The sequence below is a fragment of the Python bivittatus genome, unplaced genomic scaffold (assembly GCF_059951505.1).
Source record: "Python bivittatus isolate LINGU-HERP-01145 unplaced genomic scaffold, Pbiv_v1 ctg000020_np1212, whole genome shotgun sequence".
NCBI classification, from domain to species: Eukaryota; Metazoa; Chordata; class Lepidosauria; order Squamata; family Pythonidae; genus Python; species Python bivittatus.
In genome coordinates, this window is record NW_028277030.1 from 70,031,403 (window position 1) to 70,056,713 (window position 25,311).

Genomic DNA, 25,311 nt, shown 5'->3' on the forward strand with positions numbered 1-25,311 from the left:
AGCATGGTAAATAAATGCACAGAAAACATATTCCATAATACATAAACATTACTAGCTTATGTACTCGTATGTGCAGGGCACAAGAAGAAGACCAATTTTGAGTAATTGGTTGGTCTTGTCACTCTTAACAAAGGGCACTACACTTGATTTTTTTTTCAAATCTTAGTTAAGATTTATTTGCATAAAATATGTTACGTTCAAGCTTTTCATTGGTAATGTTAGCACAAGCTTTATATGACAAAGTTTATTTATTTATTTACAGGACTTATATAGCCACCTATATGATGAAAACCAGTTTGGTGTAGTGGTTAAGGCATCAGGCTAAAAACCAGGAGACCATGAGTTCTAGTCCTGCCTAGGCACAAAGCCAGCTGGGTGACCTTGGGCCAGTCACTTTCTCTTAGCCCTAGGAAGGAGGCAATGGCAAACCACTTCTGAAAAACCTTGCCAAGAAAACTGCAGGGACTTGTCCAGGCAGTCTCTGAGAATCAGATCCAATTGAGTGGATTAAAAAAAAAAAAAAGCATGATGACTCTAGGCAACTCACAACAATCCATAAAAAGCATAGTTAAAAACAAAGGTACCCTTCCCCTCAGGCGCCAGACCAGTCATCCTCACAGCTCAACCCCCATCCTGGCCCAGTGCTTGAGGAAAGAGCCAGGTCTTCACAGCCCTCTGGAAGACTAAAAGGGTAGGGATCCCTCAGATCTCAGGGGGGAGGCTGTTCAAAAGGGCTGGGGTGGTCACCGAGAAGGCACACCTCTGAGGTCCCGTCAGGTGGCATCATTTAAGGGAGTGGACCTGGAATGTGCCCGTCCTATCTAACCTAGTAGGATGGGCAGATACCCTCAGGGAGAGGCAGTCCAGCAAGTAGGGCTTTAAAGGTAATAACCAACACCTTGAATTGCACCTGGAAAACAACTGGAACCCAGTGTACCTCATGCAGCAGTGATATTGCTCAGGTGAATCTCACAACACCCAAAACTGCACATGCTGCTGAATCCTGGACCAGTTGCAGGTTCCAGATGGTCTTCAGGGGCAGCCCCATGTAGAGTATGTTGCAATAATCCAAACTGGAGGTGACTAAGGCATCTGTGAACAAGGCTTCCCGGTCCAGGAATGAGCAGAATTGGTGCCCAAGAAGGATTTGTGTGAAGGTGACTGCTACCTGCTCTTCCAGCAGGAGCCATGATTCCAAGAGGACCCCAAAATTGCACACCAGATCTGTGCAAGGGAATATTACCCCATCCAGAGTCACAGGTGTCAACTCTCCTGATCCTGGAGGCTAAAAACCCACAACCACTCTGTCTTACTAGGGTTGAGTCGCAGCCGGTTTCTCCCTATTCAGGCCCTTACAGCCTCCAGGCACTGAACAGCATCATTTGCCTGGCATGGGGTAGAGATGTGTAATTGGATATCATCAGCATGCTGATGATACCGAACTCCATGCCAGCGAATGACCTCTCCTAGCAGCTTCATATAGATAATATTGTATTTTTAAAATGTGCAGGCATGACTTTATGGTGGAAAACAACAGGTAATGACTTTTTTAAAAAGTACTTTTTATCTTTATGAAAACTAGTTCTGCTTAAATGTTTCTACCAAACTAAATAAGACCATAAGCATTTAGAGGTTATACTTATTAGTTATTTGTTTCCAAATAAAAATAGGAAGAATAATATAAATGTTACCAACTTTAATTAGAGCAATCAAAATTTTAAATAAATTATATTATTGATCAATTAAACATTCTAAACACTTTCTATTTTACAGTAATAACAAGTAGTGGCTACAGTCCAAGATCATCACATCAGTACTCACCGCAGCTATATCCCTCCAAGTTAGTGTGCATGTATATTCTAATACCTTATTTGCTTATCATTTTTTGCAGGTATTTCATTTAAATATTGGTTTAAATTTAAGAACTACATTGCATTTATATAAAATGCATGTTATATGGAGATTGACACTTTGGTCTGGTTTAAACTCATTTCTTGCTTGGTTAATGCCATTAATATCTGGGTGATTTATTTATATGAAGAATCAAAGTTTTAAAATTTCTCACTTATATGCACTGGCATCATTATGTTCTGGATTTGTAATCCCCAATCATCACCACTCCAACTATCCAGCAAGCACACATCTTTGGAGGATGGTAAAATCCTCCTGATTAAATCTAGGGCAACATTACTAGGAAAAGTAATGTTGACAAGAATGACAAGGCACCTGTATGTTTCTAAGTCTGGTTACTATTAGGTATAGCCCTCTATTAATCTTATTTTTGTATCTTTGCATTGGATAATAGTTGTAAAAGATTTGCAGTTTCATGTGTAAATAAACTACTCATGCATCAGTTTTCTTACTACTTAAGTGCATATTAAAACCCTGCTACTCCCCATGACATTTGACATTTAAGGACTGTGTTGCAGAACATATGGCCATTGTTGTATTACTGTATGTACTTTATTGTTTTTATGTGTTTGTACTGTATTTATAGCATTTGTTAAATTCAGTACAGCATTTGGGGATTATTTAGTTGATAGAAATACGTTAAATAAATAATAAAATGGATTACAATGTATACTTATTAAATCATTTTGTTAAATTTAATTTATCTATTTTTCATTCATTTCATTTTTCCTGTCAAACATAGCTATCTTAGTTTTTGATGCATTAATTTCCAGAACCATATCCCTTGTTGTGTCATGCAGTTTATCTAGCATTCACTGCAAATCATTCAGGTTCTCAGCCAACAGCATAGCACCATCTGTGTACAAATGTACTTCCATACTCATGTCCCTAACCAATACAACCCAACAACATAATAGTTTTTCTTTCTACATTTATGTGTAAATATCTTGACCAAATATTTGTTTGGTAAGACAAAGATTTTGTGTTACTCCCTGCTCAGTGTTGAGTATTTGTTGAGCACCCCATTCATTATCATGCATGCTTGACTTCATTATATATTATTGTTACCACATTGAACAACCAGCCTTCAGTTCCATATTTGTGCAAAAAACTCCAAAATTCAAACCTATGCACTTTTTCTATATCAACAAACATACAATAAACTTTGTTTCTCACATTCATACATTTCCTGTTGATCTGCTGAAGAGCAAAAATCTGGTCTGCATGCCTTCTTCCTGGTATAAAGCCATATTGCACTTCCCAGATTTTACTCATTGTCACCCATCGAACCTTTGCAATCAGAATTCTCCGAAATACTTTCCCGGGCATACTTAACAAACTAATACCCTTTTAGTTTTTGCATTCAGTCTTCATATATTCCCTATTGGAACAATAACAAGATTCTTTCAATTGCCAAGCATAAATGCAGCCTTTGCCCACATTTTAAACAAGTTCCATACATTTTCCATAAGCAAATCACATACTGTACATGTTTTAAAATATCTGAGTGACATCATCAACACTTGCACCCTAACCTTAGCTTTTACTGTTTCTCAACACACTCATAGTATTTATGACAACCTTGTCATTTTTTCTTCAATCACTAATATTAAATTATTCAATTCCAAAGTTTGATATTGTAAAATTATTGTAAATTCCCTGCAATTGTATTGTCAAAGGCTTTCACGGCTGGAATATGATGGCTTCCAGAACACGGCCACACAGCCCGGAAGACCCACACCAGCCTTCCCTACAATTCTCAAAAATACTCTTTCCAACATTCCTTCACTTCAATTACATCCTTAGTCCTTTCCTTTTACAGTCTAAACCACATGTCCAAAGTCAAAACAGTAATCCCAATTTATAAAAACAGCATTGACTTGCCTAATCTCCTGGCCCAAACACCCTAGGGAACAGCCACACCTTCAGTGCCTTATGAAAGCTAAGAGGGTCTGGATTTCTGAAGGGATGCTGTTCTCCAGGGAAGGTGCTGCCACAGACAAGGCATGACTCCTGGGTTCAACAAGATGACATTGTTTGATAGAAGGGATCTGGAGCAAACCCTCCCTGCTAGACCTGATGGGTTGAGCAAAAACAGTGGGAGACAGCCAGTCCTGCAAATAGCCTGGCTGTATTCCATGTATGGTTTTATAAGTGATAACCAGCACCTTGAATCATACCCAGAAGCCCACTGGGAGCCAGTGCAGCTTGTGGAGCAATACTGTTTTATTTAGAATGGGTATAATGAGAAATGCCAAACACTGTATGCGCCAATGCATTCTGGACCAACTGCAGCTTCCAAGTGCTCTTGGAACATGTTACAGTAATCCATATGGGAGGGGACTAAGGCATTATTGCTTGAATCAACGTTCTTTGTATTACCTTATGTAACTGGTCTTTCTCCCACCCCCTGCTGTTTAGGCCCTATCCACATATTCTTTCTACACCAGCAGCTCAAACAATGTCTGCCTATGCCAGTCAGACGCAGTATTCAGGAATGCAGCAACCAGCAGTATATACAGCCTACTCACAGACTGGGCAACCTTACAGCTTACCTGCTTACGGTATTTGACTTCCAGTTGTTCTTTATTCTCTTACAAATATATTTGGCATCATGGAACTTCCATGTCTTTCCCCCCATCGGTAAGAATCAGTTGAAAATTAATTTCTTAACAGATTTGGGTGTAATGTTGCCAGGCATCAAGACAGAAAGTGGACTTTCACAAACACAATCATCGCTGCAGACTGGGTGTCTGAGTTACAGCCCGGGGTTCTCCACACCACAGCCGGGCCAAGCACCATATTCATACCAAATGCCAGGTAGGTAATCCATTGTCTTTCCTTGTTCTTTTTGAATTGTTTTAAAATTCATGCCTTTCTTATATAAGGGGTAAGTGTCATGAGTAAAACTTATTACCTGTCTGATTCTTTCATTTCTTTAAAAAAAAGTATGATGATCTGAAATTTTAGTTTGATAATTTTATTGGCATTTTTACACGTTTATTATAACTTATTTTAAAATTTATGGAAGAGCTATTTACTAAAGCTATTATAAATTTACACAGATTTTATTCATAGTAATAAATCATATTAATATGAAAATATTGATAGTGAGAATGATAGTGGCAACAATCGTAACTAAAGCCTATATGAAATAGCCTTTTGGGGATCCATATCTTGATCATATCTGTATAATTTGTGCTCTTTTAACAGTTCTGGGTCTGGAATACCATGCCCAAAGTTAATAATATTTTTAATGTTTATGACAGTTCTTATATTTATGTACTGTTGTAGCTTGACAAGAAACAGCTATAATAGGTTTTTAAATGTAAACAAAACATTCAATAATAAAATGCTTGTAGGTTCAGAGGCATTTGGCAGGGGAGGGCAAGTGATAAAATATGTGTCACAAGGCAAGCAGCATTTGTTACATGTAATGGTGTGACACAAGCATTAAAGGGCAGGCCTTGTGTTATGATATCATGATGCATGTTTTGTCATTTTGGTTTAGTGGTTAGGAATGGAAGTGTGGGTAGGATAGCCATGTGTCCATATTAGAACAGGAAGTGTTTTTAACAGAATCAATAGGGATAGGCAACATTTTGGTGATTAACATGGTACCTAACATGGTGGGAGGCTTGCTGAGGACTGTAAAGTGAGTGAAACCACAATACAGTCAAGATATATTTATTTTTTTATTCACTCAATTTATATAGCTGCCCATCTCATTTCTACATGACTCTAGGTGGCTTATAATAAAACAAATAAAAACACAAAATACATAATATAAAACAAAAATAAAAACACATAGCAGGCAGGCATGATCTAACCTATCATCCATACAATCAGAAGACAAGCTCTAACCCACACCCAGGGCCCCAGGCTCAAGCACAAAGCCAAGTTTTCAAGGCTTTAAGAGAGGTCAGTAGGAATGGAGCCAATCTAATTTCGGGCGGATGCTGTTCCAAAGGGCAGGTGCCATGGCAGGAAAAGTTCCCTTTCTGGGCCCTGTGAGCTGACACTCCCTAGCTCACAGTACCCAGAGCATTCTCTTCCTGCCTGATTGGATAGGGCAGGTAGAAAAAATTGGGGGAGATGGTCCCATAAGTAACCCAGTCCTAAGCCATGAAGGCACCCTGGATTGAACCCCAAAGCCAGTGCAGGTCACAGAGCAGTGGTATCACATGTGCTGAGTAACTGGCACCAGTAACTGCCCGCGCCTCCACATTTGGAACCAGTTGAAGTTTGCAAAAACCAATCTGGAGGTCACAAAGACTACATGATATTGTCAAGGCTGGGTTTGGGGAAGATTTTCCAGAGTTTTCTTTGTTTTTTAATAGTGATATGCCTAATTCAGAACTCACATTACGGTTTTCATAAGTTCATCTAAAAATTTTAGAAAATTGCCATGAGTTTTAAGCAGCCTTGGTTGGAGAGGGTTCCAAAAGCAACAAAATGGGGACTTTGGGGTTCCATGCAATCCAAGGCTGTAGGTTTCTCAGCCTTGGTTGTTATACATTTGAAGTGATCTTTTTGCTGTCCTCACTATCATTCTACTCCTTACCTATTTATGTTGATAATATTGGAGAGGTATGAGCTACTCTCTGTTTGACAGTGGTATGACCATCTTAAATATGGTCACTTCATTTCATGAACTAGAAGATCTCCTAATCCTTGAAACTACATTACATATTCTGTCCTCCCCAAGCCATTATCAATATATTTTACCAGTGTTTTACTACAGCTGTATTAAAGAAAGGAAAAAGCCAGGAATCAAGAAAGGAGTTCTTGAAACTGGGTAGGTTTGCTGATATATGAATGCCTGCGTTAGTGTTTCTGTGAAGCTCAAAACAAGTTATTTATGAAAGCTGGATTGTTATATATGGAAGCAACTACAAACATTGACAGTTTATTTGATTTTTAAAGTATTCAGTGCTCTTTATAAACAATACTGTACTGTACTATAGTTAAGCATAACAAATTTCCTTAAAAGCTGAAGCTGTGAGATAACTGCATATTTTAATTACACACTCTATATGTTTGTTTGAAAACTTCCTTTATTTCTCATTTGTCTGAATTTTGAATAATGTATTACTTGGCTCTTATGGGGAATTATTCTTTTAACTCTAGGTTCTAGTTTTACACCATCCTCCACTATTTATGCAAACAATTCAGTATCAAATTCTACAAACTTCAACAGTTCACAACAGGTATGTTTTTCCCCCCTTATAAGATACAAACTATTATAAAGTTGATTTGGCAATTTACAGTGGACAAGATTGTTGTTCTACTGCTATTTTTTAGGTGAAAATTGATGTAGTTTTAGAGGTGTTAGTCTTCATTAAAATATTGTTTGTAACATTCTAGGATTATCCATCATATGCAGCATTCAGCCAAAATCAGTATCCACAGTATTATTCAGCATCAACGTACGGTGCATACATGACATCGAATAACACCACAGATGGTACCTCTTCATCCTCATCAACATACCAGCTCCAGGAATCCCTTCCAGGGCTTACTAGCCAACCAGGTACCATTCAGTGATTTTGTTGTTCCACTCATTTAGAACTGGTACAGTCATGGTATAGGTTCATGTTAACATTAATTGCAGTTAAATGAGAACAAGAACAGATTTCACCAGTATAAATTTGACATCCAAGGAAACCTTATCAGAAGTTGTCTTGCTTGTGCCAGTACCAACAGATAATCATTTATCATTAAGTGAGAAGATCTCCTTTATTTATTTCTCCTCAGAAATAAAGCATGTTCTTACATGGTTCCAATACAGCACATGTAAAAAAAAAGGATTGGGGCAGATACAGAATCACCCAAAATCAGGCATGAAGAAAAAAAAAAGCAACTCTCAAATGGCTGAATAAACATTCTCTGCCAACTTTATCTGACTGTGTCCTGTTCTCTTTGGGGCTGATACCTGCTTCCCACAGGGATTCCAAGCCAAAAACCCACTGAAAACTCCTAACTTCCTCTCCTTCTAAATCCCACCCGGCTTACTCACTGGAGAGGACAGTGGTTGTGAACTAATAAATCCTAAAGTTTCCCCAGCTTGTCAGTAAGCCACTGAAAACTAAGAATCCTGGGTTTCAGCTAGCTGCTCAGTATAGAGAGTCCTCTTAATACACTACAAAATTCATGATAAAAATTAATCATTTCCATTCTTTTCACTCCAGTAGATCTAGAACAAAAAACATGCATAAAAACAATTTCAACAAGAGGAAGGCTGGCTTAGGCTCTGGTCCTCATTCATATACTGCATCAAAAAGAATGCCTATTAACTCTTTGCCTGCATTCTTAACTGCTTACATTCTTTGGAGGGGCTACACAGTAATTCTCAGCTGGGAGAGGAGAGGATGGCCAGCTGTCCCAAACTGTGGCTCAGAGACCTGTGGATAGGGGCCATGCCCACACCTACCTCAGAGGCCCTGTAGGAACTGGATTATTCCCACTCTGCCTGATTATATCACCTGCAAAATGCTCAATGGGAAATGGATTTCATTGGAAATGAGCAAGTTTAATGGACTCTACTTTTGAAATATATAATATATATTTGAAAAATAATATATATTTTTCCCAGGACGCATTGTGTTCATTAATTTATGTTTTTATCATTTAATTCTGTTATTTACAATCTTCTGTATGCCATGATCATCACCAGATGGGCTCATAGTGTCTATTACTCATAATGACTTATTTATTATTTGGTTCAATTTTGGTTCAGCCCAACTCCAAACCAACTCTGGGCAGACTTTGGTCAAGCAAAACTTTCATATAATGCTTTTTAGTGGGCACCAGCCTTAACTACGCCCCTTTCACATGCAGCATTCCCTGCTGTCACTAAGAACAGTCCTGATTGGTTCTGTCATATTTTGTCTGGTTTGACACAAAGACAACAAAATCCCAATTTTACCCTAAGCATGTTCATGCTATTATGTGTAAACTAGGATATCTAATCTAGAGTCTATACTGCAAGCTGGCATATTGCTGTCTGCATCCCACCAACCATGAAGTATATATGGTGTTGTGACATTGTGACACATTATATATTCTTACATATTTTCCTTATTTTCTCTGTCTGAATATCATGGATAAAAATGCAGCATTTGTTGTATGAGGATTTTTAATATGCAAAGCATATTAAGACCAAATGAGAGTCCATTTTAGTATTAAACAATTCACAATGAACTATTGCTCCTTATAAAAAGCAAATGAAGCTGTTAAATTTAAAGTTACTCAAACAGCCATCGGCTTCTGCAATCTGAAAATAGGATCATACCTTGTATCCAAGAACAAGATAGCTGGCCATTCTGATATAGAGATTAGTTTAACGAAATACACTTGGCTGTAAATATGCAGGGCATACAAGATTGACCGGTTACTTACTGAATTGGTTAGTGGGAAATTATATTCTTGTGTACAAACGTCATGTAAAAATAAAGCTTGAAGCAAGTAGTAGTGGTGAATATAAAGTGGAAATAATTATTTATTACTTACTCCGTGGTATAGGGAGAGGAATAGTGTAATTAAAATCAGGTGGTTAAGACATTACCTTAGGCTGGGTTCCCCAGTACAGTTCCTGTGGAACTGATAAGCATGCTGGAACCTTGCCAACTCAGCTTTTTCTGTTTTTATAGCTTATTTTATTTTTAAACAAAATTATAAAGAAAATTGTTGGCATGCCTTAAAGCAGTGCACCACCCTCCAAAATCATCTTCAGTGCCTTTGCATTATGTATAAGGCTTGTGCAGATGAATTGATGAAGCATTTAATTTGCAAGCAAAGTTGTGCTTGTTTCCAGAATGTGTGGAATGTTACATAGAACCTGGAATACACATGCATGTTCATGATAAATACATCACATAGTCCTATCATTGCAGAATGGAGTAGAAGTACCACTTATTTGGGTACTATGCTTCTCTTAATGCAGTCTAATGTTGTGTTTGCATTTTTGTAATCGTACTACACTAGTAGCTCATATTCACGCTATGATGGACTACAGCTGTAAGATGCTTTTTTTATAATATTTTTATTAAAGTTTATATATATAAAAACTAATGCAAAATTATAAAAGACCTAGAAAGAAAGGAAAAAAGAAAGAAAGAAAGAAAGAAAGAAAGAAAGAAAGAAAGAAAGAAAGAAAGAAAGAAAGAAAACTTTCCCCCTCCAAACAAGTATATGCATTAACAGTAACTTAACACCTTCTCTAATATTACTGAAAAAAGCCCTCTTCTTCCCTTTCTCATCTGTAAACAATAACCAAATTATAAATAATATTCAACAATCAATCTAATCAGCAAAAGCATTATGAGTGCCAATGATAGTTTAAATAAATACGTCTATTTTGCATTTTAACTTTTTTCTAAATTTTTTCTAAAAATCAAACCTAAAAGATCTCTCCCCATAAGCCTACAAAAACTAACAACAACAATAATAATTGTATTTTAAACTAAATCAAATCAATCACATTTACAGATATAAATCATTGTCTTACAGTCCTGGTCAGAAAAAGAAAATTCAGTATTAACAATCCAAGATCAAAACTTAGACAATTTAACCCTGATCTGATAAATCCTCTTTGAATTCCCTTTCTTTTTGAAAGGCTCAATCTTCAGTTTCTTCTCCAAATAAAACCCCAGATAGTAATCTCTTATCATTCTCTCCCTGTCTATTTTCAGAAAAGGTTTCAGAGATTTGCTGTTTCCCTTCTGTGAGTTCAAACTCTCAAAGTCATTCTTCTGATCCATTACAGCTCCTTTCTTCATATCATTCTCATAATTAAGCAACTTTGAGTCCATCTTCACATCCACATATCCTTTTCCATATCTCCCGTGTCTTTCTCATAATCTGGCATTTCTTTAAACTCCATTTTAAAGTCTTCAAGTCTTTCTTAACTTCTGCTTTATCTAATGAAATCTTTTCTTCTTCTATAAACTCTGTTAGTCCCAATTTTAGAAATAGTTCCTGGACACATTGATTCCAAACAGCTAACAAGTCTTCTTTGAAAGGATACGCCTCCATTGTGTTAAAAGATATATTTTCCTTTAATTGCTCTTTGGCTCCTCTAGTTGACCTTCTGACTAATAAGTCATTCTAAACTTACAGAATTTTTTTACAATAATTTTACAATTCCAAAATATCTTTATGTATACTGATGACTTATCCCTCTTTTTGTTTCTTATTATGTCCCCTTCAATTTTCAGTTTGTCACTAAGTCTTTTGGGCAGAGACACTGTCTATTTCAGATCTCTTCCATTTTTCCTCATCACATTTTTCACACTTGTAGCATTATGTCTCTATTTTAGGAAGTGCCACCAATTTTCAGCTGCTTTTCCAATTAGCTTTTCCTACCATAGATTCTCTCTTATCATTGCTGTAAGTTTATTAAAACCTTACTTTCCTGAAGTCCAAAACATGCATTTAACTCTGGTTTACTTTTCCTTAAAACCAAGAATGACCATATTATTATATGGTCACATTCTCCCATGACCCCGCTACTTTCCCTTCATCTTTGTTGGGTGGAATAAATTAAAAAGTTGCTGGTCAACATTTGTCTCCCTCCACTCTCCGAAACAAAAAGATATCTGCAAGGCAAGGCAGAAATTTCCTGAATGAACCACGTTCAGTAGAATTTGTCTTCCAGCAACAGTCAGGATAATTAAAGATCCACATTATACCTATTTTATACCTATCTGAAGGTTCTGCATTATCAATACTCTCTCCTTAGTAGTGTGCTTGATAGTAGATACAAATAACAGCACTGAATTTATTTCTTCCTTACTGATTTTTTTTTAATCCAGACATTCTCAATAGTACCACCAAGTTTATTTTCTTGGGTTTCTGAACAAGTGTGAATATTTTCAGCATACTGTGCAATACTTCTTTTTTGCTTCTGTTCATTTGTGGTTCTTAAATATTTAATGGAAATCCTTATATCTGACTTTTTGTCTCAGTTCTTAACAGGATTTGTTTACAATTATCCTGATCAAGCAACACCTATTTCAGCCAAACCTCTTCCCCCCAGTCACTGGGAAGGCTTCCACATCCACCAACTGTAAACTATGGCTTTGGAAACAAGATATTTTACATTGACATACTTTCTGTAATTGTTATGTCATATCTCGGATCTGTGGTGAGCCAGGGTGCCTGTCTGACACACATTGGTTTCCTTTCCTTATTCCAAGGAGTCTCTTATTCCTCCCCTTAATTCTCTTTGCTCTGAAATTCAAAAGCAGCTTATTAAGTCTACCAACTGCTGTTTCTATTGAGCTTGCTCCTCTTGTGAGTTTTCTTCTACCTGTGCTTTCTCTGTCAAAACGAGAAATGTTGATCATCTCTTATGAGCTGAAAAGTAACCACTTGCTCTTCCAGTCCTTTTTTCCTCAGTCACTGTGACAACTCTGCACTACTTTATGTGTGTCTGTGTGCCTTTGAGTAAGTGTTGACTCCTGGCAATTGCCTGGAGAAGTCCCTGTAGTTTTCTTGGCAAGTTTTTCCAGAAGTATTTTGCCATTGCCTACTTCCTAGGGCTGAGAGAGAGTGACTGGCCCACGGTCACCCAACTGGCTTTATGCCTAAAGTGGGACTAGAACTCATGGTCTCCCGGTTTCTAGCCTGGTGCCTTCTATACCAAACTGGCACACTACTTTATAATCACCTATAAATAAAGCTTAATAATAAAAATACTTTAACATCACCAGTAGAAATGCCTTTATTTCCTTCTCAAGTGTACAAGTTAGCTAAGTACATACAGTCCAATTACATGGACATTTTAAAAGAGACCTTCCCGCCAAATTCTTTTAGCAAACTCCTGTTTGCTTACCCTTTTATTTCACTTAAGGAAGAAAATCCATATGTTTTACTTAATATGACACAAACTTGGCCTTTTATTTTATGTGGTTCATCTTATGATGGTGGAGACAGCATCTTATGAAAATTCAATATTGCTAGGAAATGACAACTTCCTAGTAAATTCCTAGGAATTTATTCCGCCATTCAAATTAAATTTGGGTTGCATGGGCCACTTAATAAAGTATTTACACAAGTCATTTTAAAAATGAAATGGGAATACTTCACTCCATAGTTCTAATCAAAGAGTGGCTGTTCATTTTACTGGATTACATATGATCACAAGCAGTAGCATTTTGGGTTTCTTTTGCCAATATAGTTTTCAATAATACTTTGCTACTACTGCTGTCAATCACAGAATGAACTACATATAACAAAGTGACCAAGATGTTTTCTGTTAGATTCAGATAGTTTTCAGTACTAGGAAGATGCTGCAGAATCTGGAAAATCATGCATTGTATGAAAAAGATCATGCTCAGAGGCAGACTCATGTGAAAGAGTTACAGATTGGCTGAGGACATTTCTGAAATCTGAGAGAAGTCAGGTTTCTGGAATTTTCCTCCAAAAGTAGTTCTGTAGATGTATTGTAGTCCAGATTCCATGCCTCCAAAAGCATCTTGCCTATTACAATAGGATCTAATGATATCTGATCACAGGTTGTTGAAGATCACATTAAAATGTATGTATGTATGTATGTATGTATGTATGTATGTATGTATGTATGTATGTATTTATTTGATAGTCTGCAGGAAGGTCTTGAGTCCTCAATATGATGTATTTCTTTGTGTGTGATATTCACTATGACAGAAATTGATAGCCAAAGGAATTAATCAAAATATAAATGTCTCAAATATCTATAAATGATGATGACAGCCATATTGCCATTATTTTTATGAATTAAGGCATTACAGCATTCTTGTTTACAGGCAATATAAAACCAGCAGATTAACATGGGAGGATAAAAATCTTGGATTATTTCTAATGAAACACTAGATAGGCATATCAAATACTATTATTAATTGGATGTGCAAGTATCCAGAGCAATTATTTGGTACTCTGTCAAGTCACAAAATTGTTCAGCTATTTGATGTTCTAACATATCCCAACATGTTACAATTAGATTTCTTTGTTTCCATATGCAATCAATAAGTAGAAAAGTCCAACTTCCCCCAGCAAGATACCAAAAGATAAGGGATAGTTGGGTAAGTTTCTTCTTTATGTTTTCTGCCATTTCATCTGAAATGCTGAAGAAGATCAAGGACATATGGGAAGTGATGAGAGGAAACAGAGTTTGCTGTGATTTATCAAGTTGCTATGGGTGGCCTAATAATAATAATAATTTATTAAATGTATATGCCACCTGACTCCCAGCAACTCTGAGTGGTTTACAAATTGTTCAAACATTTAAAAACAAAGAAACAACACAAAACAAAACAAAGTTGGCAGAGAAAAAGAAACAGGATGGGAACAAAGAAAAAGAAGAAAATGGTGCATCAGTCATCCATGCCAAAGGCCTGGGTGACAAGCCATATATTCAGGGCCCTTCAAAACACCCCAGTAGCATGGGGGCCATTCAAATCTCAGGGGAAACTCATTCCAGACGGCATATGTTGCTACAGAGATGGTGTGTTTCCAGGGTCCCAATAGATCGCATTGTTTAACTGAAGGAAGCTGGAGTGCACCCATCTTGCCAGATCAGACTGGCTGGGCAGATACTATGGAAGACAGGTCATCCCTGAAGTAACCAGGTCCTATGCCATATAGGGCTTTATAGGTTGCGAGCAGCACTTTGAATCACACCCAGAAGCAAACTCACAAGCAGTGCAGCTCGTGAAGCCAAGGCAATCACTGCTCACGCTGCTGCATTCTGGACCAGTTGAAGCTTCTGGGTGGTCTTCAAGGGTAGTCCCATGCAGCACATTGCTGTAGTCAAGCCATGAGGTGGCCAGAGCGTGAGTGACTGTCTAAAGGGCCCCCCAATCCAGGAGACGGCACAGCAGACACACCAGATGAAGCTGGACAAAGACCTTCCTGGCCACAGCTGCCACCTACTTATCAAGCAGGAGCCATGAGTCCAGAAGGCTCCCAAATTGTGCGTCACTCTTGAATGTGGAAGTGCTACCCTGTGCAAGGTCAAAGATAGAATATCTCCAGATCTGGGCAGTCCAAATCCCCACAGCCATTCCCACTTGAGAAGAATTTCTGATTTAATATTATCTCAAAGACTTGCATCAAGAAATGTTCTGTATAACTGATTCCTAGCTGCTGCTGCTGCTCAGAAATTCAAATATACTTCACCCTGCTAGTTTCCAGTTCTTCTGTTAATAGAATATAAAACTGACAGAAGATAGCACCACCCGGGAAAGATCTCATCAGACAGAATGTGAACAAGTTCATTTGATGCTTCAATAAGGGAACCTAATTTGCAATCTGCACTTCAGAAAAGTGTTAGTGCTGAACTGCCTGTGTTCTTACTGTCTTACGCTGTAAAGTTAAAAAGTAAGAAATTATCTCAGGTCACTCATAGAAAGAAATAACTTACTATGCTAGTGGTGCTAGACATTTTCAGTCTGAATAATTTCTTAATGTGCCCAACAGAGCATTATGTTCCATTAATATCCATAATGCTAAAAACTATTTCCTGGTGGCCTTAACATCTGCTCCTAGAGTTTCAGAGATGGAAGTTCTTTTGGTAAACAAGTATTTGGGCATGTTCCACTTAGCGTTTGACCTTTGCATAATATTTGAAAGACTGAATTTTAAAAGGGACATCCATCCTGGAACAGAACTGTGTTTGTACATCCCATAGTATGGGAAATTGCTTGTATATTTATCTTTCTTTCTAGTTAAAAAGAATGGTCTGTTCCCCAGTATGCACATATGAGATTACACAGTGAGATTACACAGAAATTCCTGGGATATCCTCTAACTCTTGCCTTTCTATTTGTTTATTCATCTCATACCCTGACTTTGTAATTTGGCAAGTACTCGTAGTTAAAGAAGGTGAGGAATCTCAGCAAGCAGATTATTTTCATTCCTCTTGGATGAATAGGGATTTACAGATAATCCAAATTGTCAGTTCAAAACTTTAGGAGTACATTATTCAAGCTACAAAATTGAATAAGGAATACTTTATATTTTGATAAATGTATACTATTTTATTTACAGGAGAATTTGATACTGTGCAGAGCCCTTCAACACCAATCAAAGACCTTGATGAAAGAACATGTAGGAGTTCTGGGTCAAAATCAAGGGGCAGAGGGAGGAAAAATAACCCATCTCCTCCTCCTGATAGTGATTTGGAGGTACGTTCTTTTGAATGAATACCAATATGAAATTGTTCTAGTTACAACTTGCAGGTTAAGAAGTAATTCATATTTTTTTTAAAAAAAAGAGACATGTAAATAATAAATTTTGATAGAACATGCTGTTTATTGATAATTAGACTAAGACAATTTTTAAATCAGAAATTAATTTCATAAAAGTATCACTTGATTTCCCCCTTATTATGCCTTCTGTTGCAATGTAATTGAAGTGTGAGAAGCCTGGGAATCTGCAGACCCTTATCTCAAACTTAGAACTTCTGTTTCAAGCTTGAAATATTTTGAGCACCTTGAATGTTCACCCTTGGTAAATTCTCTGACATGCTCTTCCCCTTTGAAACAATTATTAAAATTAAATATCTTTTATCAAGTGGAAAACTGATAGGAAAAAACAGTATTTCATTTGATAGGGAAAAAAATGCAGAACTTTTCTTTCTGGTGCTAAAAGATATAGACAAATTACAAAATACATCTATATGGGATATCATTAGGGAGTGTATGTATGTGTGTATGTATGATTCCAAAGAATAGTGTATTTGATCGTTTTTTAAAAAGTATGATTTCCCTTTTTAATATAACCACAAAAATTGATCATAAATATGAATTTTTGTGGTAAAAATTAAAATTGTTATTTGATATTTCTACCTAACAAAGCTGTTTGAAAGTGGGGCACAAAAGAGAAAATGAGAGTATGTATATTTAATCTCTATTTTTTGGCTTGGTGATTCAAATATGAATAATCAGCTACAGGGCTGGGCAATGCTTTGGAGTTCAAAAGATGCTTGGGAGTATATCAGGGATTTTCATGTAGCATCTCTCTGCAGCTCCTTGAAAGCATCTGCATTTCTTTCTTTCAGTAATGTCTTTCTTGACCTGAAGTAGGTATTTGTGGCTTTTTTTTTAAGGGAAGAAAAGATCTGGGTGAACTGAGTCATAAGAAACTTTTTTTTCACAAAAACTGTTTGGGGCTACACCTTTTTTTCTGGATAACTGCCTCTAGTTCTTGTGCTATTTATATATATTGATTTGTTAATTTTTTTGTTTTCAGCGTGTATTTGTTTGGGATTTGGATGAAACTATCATTGTCTTCCATTCGCTTCTGACAGGATCTTATGCACAGAAATATGGAAAGGTAGGTGAGAAGTACTAATCCTACAAAATGCTTTGATTGTACTAAATATTGTGCATTACAACATTTTATTTGCTGTTTGGTTATGATCTTAAAGTCCTTGAAACATTCATATAGGATTCAGTAGTCTTTCTGGTATATAAGTAAAACTTGGTTTTAATAGTCCTAGATCTGACAGAATTTTTTTTCATTCAGACTTCACTCAAGGGTTCACTACGTTTTAGTGCAAATGACACCATTTAGATGTCAGTCTTACCACTGTTACTGAAATGTTTTGTGATTCATTGGGAAAATATTCAACTAATAATTAATTACTACTTTTTAATCATAATAAGTTAACAGTAAAACAATTGGCAGTTTAATAAAATACATTTCATGAGAATTATCAGAAACAGCCACAGTTGTTAGAAAGGATGGATGGATGGATGGATGGATGGATGGATGGATGGGAGGGAGGGAGGAAGGAAGGAAGGAAGGAAGGAAGGAAGGAAGGAAGGAAGGAAGGAAGGAAGGAAGGAAGGAAGGAAGGAAGGAAGGAAGGATTCAAAATACTTTCCAAATAGCCAGCGCTTGAAGGACACAGTCCACAACCCATCAGGATTTTAAGATAGGATTCTAATAGCTAAACAATTTAGGTAGTCAGTATACTTAAAAAAAAAGGAATATTAACTTATTTTAAAAGTGAGATTTTCTGCTTAAATACAGAATTTATAAAATATAATTATTACTTTATTTAATAATTCTCACAATACAGTTTGGAAATCTAATTGGTACCAAGTCCTGGAAGCTGTGCTCCTAAAAAATCTTTTCATTTCTCTTACTCTAAACAAGGTTTGATTCTCTCCTGATGTCATTGCATAACTTTCAAATTTTAACATTGCTCAGGCTTCTTTCCCAGCCTCCTGAGAACCTTAAGTATTTGTCTCCTAACAGACATTCTAGTAGAGATGGCCCAATCTAGCACAGAAGTCAACAGACAGACTGTCTGGCTCCAATTTATGCCAACTGCTAATGTCATAGGCATTTGTATCTTGATATAGGGAAGTGTTATAGTTGATTTTGCCTCTCTTGCAATGTTGGCAATCTCTGGATAAGGCCCTTATTCCCATGAGCCAACAACCTGAGAGGCTTTTTTAATATATCTATGGTAGCAATACCTACAAGAAAAAAAGGTTTAAACATGATTACAGTTGGAGGGGGTTAACGCAGAACCATTCCTGTTTGGTTTTGAGTAATTTGACAGTAGTACTTAAAATGTTTGTTTCTTTACTGTCTCTTAATGTCCTTTTATAATATATTCTTTTAAAAATAATTGTTCACATTTCATTTTTCATATACGGGCTGATGCATGGAATTCATCTCATGCATGACTAATAATCACTTTGGAAGAAAAGCTGCTATGGTTTGCTACAGAATTATATTCTGTAATCCCTGGACTGTGGAGAATTGACATGAATTTGATATAATAACAGTGCATTGCTTAAATATTCAAAGAAGTAGAATAGCGCTTACCAGTTAATGTACTTTAAACCTATATTAATATAAAACTCTAAATATTCTTTGTTGGTAGGGCTGTATGAAGCTTTTGAGGGATAATTCAGTTTGAAAGAGATTTGATTGATTTATCCTTTCAAATTGAATCTTCAAATCTTCAGTTGGGTGTCTTGAATCAGGTGCCTTCAGAGTACATCAGAAAGTAAACCCTGCTGGGGGAATGCTGCTCTTCTGTCTCACTCATCTTGAATTTGATTAGGTTGGAGAGAGAAAAAAGGGACTTAGTATACTATTTTTTAAAAAAAAAAAATCCAATTTGCTCTTTCTTATGTGAACCTTTGTCTCTCTCTAAATTCAAACTCCTTACTGTTCCTTAACTCTCAACCTGACTGCATTTCTACAGCTTTTTAGTTCTCTTTTTCATTCTCCCTACTATTTCCCCTCCAAAGCAATTCTGTTTCTTTCTGCTACTTGTCTATATCTTGTACTGTATCAAGGAATCTTCATTGTCTGAGTGGGTCTGAGATAGTGTGCTTGCTGATAGACTATATATAATACAGAGTATCTCTAGATGGCATTGTGTATTATACATGCAATAGTGATAACATGTACATTTCTCAGGTTTGTTTTTAGAAAATTGTTGAACAAGTAGCATATAATGTGTTATTTTCAGATGACACTTTTTAAAAATTTATTTTTATTGAACTATGATTAACAAACATATTCAGGTACATAAATCCAACATGCATAGAGGGGGAAAAAGATATAGAATATACAGACAAATTACTAAAATGTAAATAGACAGGTACTATATATGTACAAATGTATCATATATATAAAGTATTGCCATATTATAGTCTGTTGCTATTGATGTAAACCATAAAATCCATCCAAATTTGATAAAATTGTGGTTCCTGCCTCTGATGTCTCATTATTTTAACTTTGTCTATGATTTTTTCTAATGTGGCAATTGAAGAGGCCTTGTTAATCCACATCTCAATTGTTATGTTATCTAGAGTTTTCCAATGTTCAGCAATTATTATTTTAGCTGCTAAAATTAAATAGATAATAACTTCCTTATTTTTAAACTTGAGGTTTGGTCCTATAAATAAATGCAGTAAGCCTAACTTTTGGGAGCATTGTTTAGTGATGGTACTTATGTCCCCCAAAATTTTACGCCAAAAAGGCATGACTTTATCACATGACTGCCACAAATGAAAAAAAGTGACCTTTTTTTTTTTTTGGACAACCTCTCTAACATTTGGAAGAATAATTTTGATATATATGTGCATCTTGACTGATTTGCATACCTCTTGTTTTTACTGGAATGTTATCATTTTATCCACAGAAGAAGTAGTAACCCACATTGCTCAACTTGTTACAGCAGGTTATATCAATCAGATATTTACCCTAATACATGTATTCTTTTTGCTGTTTCATTTTAACCATGGTGCTGTTCCTGGCTCTTTTCCTTTAATTCTGCATTAATCAGATGCATATCTTTTTAATCTGGTCACTTACTACATAGATTTTTTTAAATGAATCCTTGTTACAAGTTTCCTCCCTCTATTGGTACTTCCAAAGCAATGTAGTACAGTATTCTGTTAAGAAACTACCAAAGTTCATAGGGAACATCCTTCTGTAACTTCTTCCCCTTACATACCACTCTAGAAAGTTGGATTCTTCCAGCTGGAAAGGTAATATACTACATTAACTACAGTTGTGCTTTCTTATTTTTTATTTAATGTATTTCCATTCTGCTCTTCTTTATAAAATTCTGAATAATTTACAACATTATAAAAATAATATTTCAAGGTAAAAATAATTAATTAAAAAAGAAAGATGAGAGAGTATTAGTAGCTGGAGAAGGGCTGTAAAAAAAGATACATTTTTTTTCAAAGATGCAAGGGGGTGAATGTCATTGCACGAGATAGGAAAGGTCCACATCCATGTTTCATCAAGTAGAATCCACAATCTGTGACACACCTCCTCCCAAAGAATAGTAACTAGAGAGCTGATGTAACTGGATATGTTCTTCAGTGTAACCTGATATTCACTTTTCTGGGACCTTGAGCTATAAAATTCTATCAGTGACCTAGCTGCCACATTCTTCCCTAATTTTAGCTTCCAGATCTTTCCAGTGGCAGCTCCCCACAGAGTGCATTACAGCAATCTAATCTGGAGGTATTGATCATTCTTTTTTAACTAAAAACAGCATTATATTATTTAAAAAGAAGCAGCAGCAGCAAATGTGATTTGTAGGAATTAGGATGTGAATTTTTTATTTCCTTCTAAATTTACAACCCAACTTTTGCACACCTACTTACAACTCATTACCACTGAATAACATGATTATTTTCATGGGTAAGTGCCATAAGCATTTGTCTTCCTATTGTTTATCTATTCAAAACTTTTTTGAAAAATTCAAAATTGGAATTTTTTTCCAATAATTTTATTAAGAGTTTTAGATAGAACAATAAAAGAATACAAAAACAAAAAAAAATGTAAAAAACAAAACAAAACAGCCCCCCCAAAAGTGACTTCCCACCCTCAGCATGACAAGTATAAACAGTTCCATAATCTCTTCACCTCTTCTTATTTAGCCAATATACAACTCTTCATCCCATAACCCATCTCTTAACAACAGGCAAATCAAATAAGTAACCTCTTCTCCCATCCAATTCTCACCAAAAAGTCCAAACAGAGCTCTAAAATATCAACATTAGTTAACATATTTAAAATTCAGCATTCCACATCTCCACTCTTAGCTAAAATAAATCCCATTTAAAAGGCATAAAATGGTCCTAATATCCCAATATAAACAATGTAAAAGGTTTAACATAACAAAAAGGAACCATTTCTTCTTTACAAAAGACAAGCCCCAATACACAACATTTTTACCCTAAATAACTTAGCCCATTCTGATAAACATTCCGTATCTCAACTCTGAACTGTAAGCAAATCCACAAAAGACTGAAATTTAGCATAACATAGAGAAATAGTTCCTCCTTTAAAGAAAACAAGATCAGACTTCCTTATTTTAAGTAAAAAGACAATTAAATATAAAACCAATTTAAATACAATGAAATTAAGATACATAAAATAATGATAAAGGAAAGAACTTAAATGCCTTATTAAGTATAACCAAATCCAGTGTACCACATTTTTTTTCCGGTTGAGGTATCTGCAAATCCAAAAAGAACCAGCCAGAATAATGTCCCATTTTATCCCTGGTCGAATAAATCAATTTTATATTCTTTTTTCCTTCTGTACAGAATGGTTTTTCTCTGTAATCCATTCAGATGGTAGTTGACTTTTGTTGGAACTTTCTTCAGTACTTTAAACAATCTCTCTCGTGACTCCAGCAAAAATTATTCCAGTTGCTCTCTAGGATTCTCATTTTTATTTCCTTCTTAATTTTCAAATTCTCATCCAGTTTTTTCTTTATGTCTGGTGAAAAGTTCTTATTCAGATTCTCACCCATGTTTTCCTTGGGTAAGTTTTGCTGCATATCTTGTTCCATAACATCTTCTGAGAACAAATTGTTCTCAGAAGAACACAACATAGCTGACATAATTGATTAAATATCCCTATACAGTTCCTCAATGATATCTCTAAACGTCATTTTAAATTACTTGTCTTATTATGTCTTCAGTCTCAAAAACAATTTTTCTTTCCCACAAACATGCAGTTATTCTTTAAGAGTAATTTCAGAGTCTTAATATTCAAAGTCCAATTTCCAACACTTTCTGATCCCTTAATCCGTTTAGAAACTTTCTATAACCAAAACCTTATCTTGCCTTTTGCTGTTTATTTTAAGCTCTTAAAATTTATAAAAATACATCTTCATACTCTTTTATTAAGGATTAAAGGCACTCACTGACTATTTCCAGCCTTGTCACTTTGCAGGTGTCTAACTTCTTTGAAGCAGTTAATAGGCAGTTAGAATGTACCAATAGAGGTGAATATGTGTAGCTCAGGGTTGAACTGTGGAGTCCTTGGGGTTCTCTGGGCTTGGTTCTTTTCTTGCAAACATTTCATTACCCGGCTAGGTAACATCTTCAGTGCTAAAATGGGATGGGGTTTGCTCTCTATTTATGTGCTGTGGCCTGCCTTGCCAGTGCTGGTAAGGGTGGGGGTTTTGTTTTGCTCCTCTGGTAGTTCTTTGATTGGCATATGTTTCCTGCTTGATTGTGTGCCTGGTGGTAGGTAACCTTTGCTTATCTGGGTGATGATTGCTGGTGAGGTGATCTTCTGGTCTTTTGTCTCTTTTGAATAGTATGTAGATGCTGTTAATTTCTATGTGTTGCTTCCTTGTCTGAATACCAGGCTTCCAAGAATTCTCTTGCATATTTGGATTTAGCTTGGTCTAAAATGCTGACAGTTTCCCAGTTAAAACTATGGTTGAGTCTGTCCATGTATTGTGAGATAAGGAATTTTCATCATGTCTTCTGACGCTAGTTGGTGCTCGTGGATGCACTCTGCTAGCCTTCTGCCTGTCTGTGCTACGTAGTGTTTGTTACAGTCCTTACACTGTATGTTGTAGATGACTCCTGCTTTTTCTTCTTGGGCTACTGGGTCTTTTGGTTTACTTAGGGTATTTTGGAGTGATTTTGTTGGTTTATGTGCTACAGAGATGCCATATGGTTGTAATAGTCTGTTGGTGGTTTCTGAGACATTTCTGATGTATGGCAATGTGATCCTTTTCATAGCTTGTGTAGGTTGTGTTGTAGTAGGTTGAGTGGTCAGACACTTTTTGATAAAATTACATGGATATCCATTTTGTTGGAAGATGTTGTATAGTGGTCTTTTTCTACCAGAGGAGCAAAACAAAACAACCCCACCCTTACCAGCACTGGCAAGGCAGGCCACAGCACATAAATAGAGAGCAAACCCCATCCCATTTTAGCACTGAAGATGTTACCTGGCCAGGTAATGAAACATTTGCAAGAAAAGAACCAAGCTCAGAGAACCCCAAGGACTCCACAGTTAGAATGTAGTTAGTAAGGGAAGTATACGAACTTAGTGTCCCTTTAAAAAAGGCACCATTTATGGCTTGAGCAATTATGGAGAATTCCCGCATCTCCCAATTTCCCCAAGAAAGCCTGTAATATTGTAATCTTAATCTTGTTCCTCTATATGTACAATTTATGTTGTATTTATGCAATAAAGTACATTTACTGTTCTTAGGCTTCTTTTATGACATGTTATAAAATGTTGATTTTTGAAAGAGGTTAATTTTGACATAACAAGATTTTATTGCATTTGATCCAAATTGTTATTTTTGCAATGTTACTTGTCAGAGTGTATTAGTAAAATGTTATTTGTACATAGTATTATTATTATTGAGAGCCATTTTGAGTTGAATCTTCTTGTTGGCAAATTAGCATATAAATAATAAATCAGCATAGCTTCTCCTTACTAGTTTCCCACTTCTGGGAGGATAAAATAATGGACCTCCTGCTATCTTGCAGTAAGCAAATTAAGCCAATAAACAACAGTTTTGAATGGTGGGATATGGAGACACTAGTCTAAAGATCCATTTCTCTTCTCAGGTAGTGCAGGCAAGGACAAGATAGAAGAATAGTCACAGCAAGACTGTATTCCCTGTATTCCTCTCCATTATTAATGTCATCTGTTAGGGCAACCATGGCTAACTCAGTCCTATGATGTGGCCTGAACCAAAACTGGAATACGTTCTCATGATCAGTTTCTTCTACAAGGGTCTGAAGTTGCATTGGCATTACTGTCTCAAACATCTTCCCAGAGGAGATGATAGCAACTGGCCAATATAGGACTACCAGATTGGGGCACAAAAATCCAGATGTCTAATAGATGATATCAAAGAGTTCAAGCTTTCTTTGCTGTCATTCAGTAATCATCTTGATTTTTGCACCCTAGATCTAGTAGTGCTAGCCAGTAATCGTTAAGAACTCCAGGACCTACTGTGAGTTTCTTGAAGTGGCTTTCTCAAAACACATATCCCTCCTCTTAGCAATGCATTTAGCATACAAGGGGCCCATCAGCTAACCTCTTTAGCTAAAGGAATTAGGTGTGAAGTCCGGGGATTAAAAAGACATACAGTAGATACACCCCACTGAGTGACTTTGCCTTGTCCTCAGATTTCTATAACTGAAATAGGTTCAACAAAACTGGACAAGATGGGATCCAGTTCATACAACAGAGGCATCTAGATCAGCAAATATTAGTGCTTTATCTTTTATACTCCAGGCACATTGCCATGATTGATTGCAGTACCTGAAATCAAATTCTTCATTGTGCCTGATGATCAAAGGGAGGACACAGAGCCTCTACAGCTTTCCATTAAGGTGTTTTAGCTTTCATCACTTATTTTTAGACATCTTGCAACAAAGGTTTATGGCCCTCCTGTCACACTCCCAACTCAAATTGACCCAAGATTTTCCTGTTGTACCAACAGTGGTTTCCTATCATACCAGAATATCCTTTTTCCCCTTGCTGGTATGCTGCTATATCAGTCATTACCAAGGGATGGGATTGCAAGTTGGAAATTTCTTTTCTGCATTGAGGATATAATTCATGGATAGGCTTTTTGTGTTAATAATTAAATTT

General features: G+C 36.2%; 1 protein-coding gene across 15 annotated transcripts in view; it reads left to right on the forward strand.

The window, feature by feature from the left end:
• EYA4 (EYA transcriptional coactivator and phosphatase 4) overlaps positions 1-25,311 on the forward strand; it is a 146,595-nt gene that overhangs the window by 101,106 nt on the left and 20,178 nt on the right. For 14 of the 15 annotated variants that reach the window (XM_088140969.1, XM_088140981.1, XM_088140963.1 and 11 more), the window contains 7 exons: positions 1,774-1,840; positions 4,333-4,475; positions 4,588-4,731; positions 7,042-7,121; positions 7,279-7,444; positions 15,943-16,079; positions 17,146-17,229. In XM_088140969.1, the coding sequence (XP_087997095.1) occupies positions 1,774-1,840; positions 4,333-4,475; positions 4,588-4,731; positions 7,042-7,121; positions 7,279-7,444; positions 15,943-16,079; positions 17,146-17,229 (821 nt within the window). The remainder of the gene's footprint in view (positions 1-1,773; positions 1,841-4,332; positions 4,476-4,587; positions 4,732-7,041; positions 7,122-7,278; positions 7,445-15,942; positions 16,080-17,145; positions 17,230-25,311) is intronic. The other variant, XM_088140974.1, reaches the window with a different exon arrangement.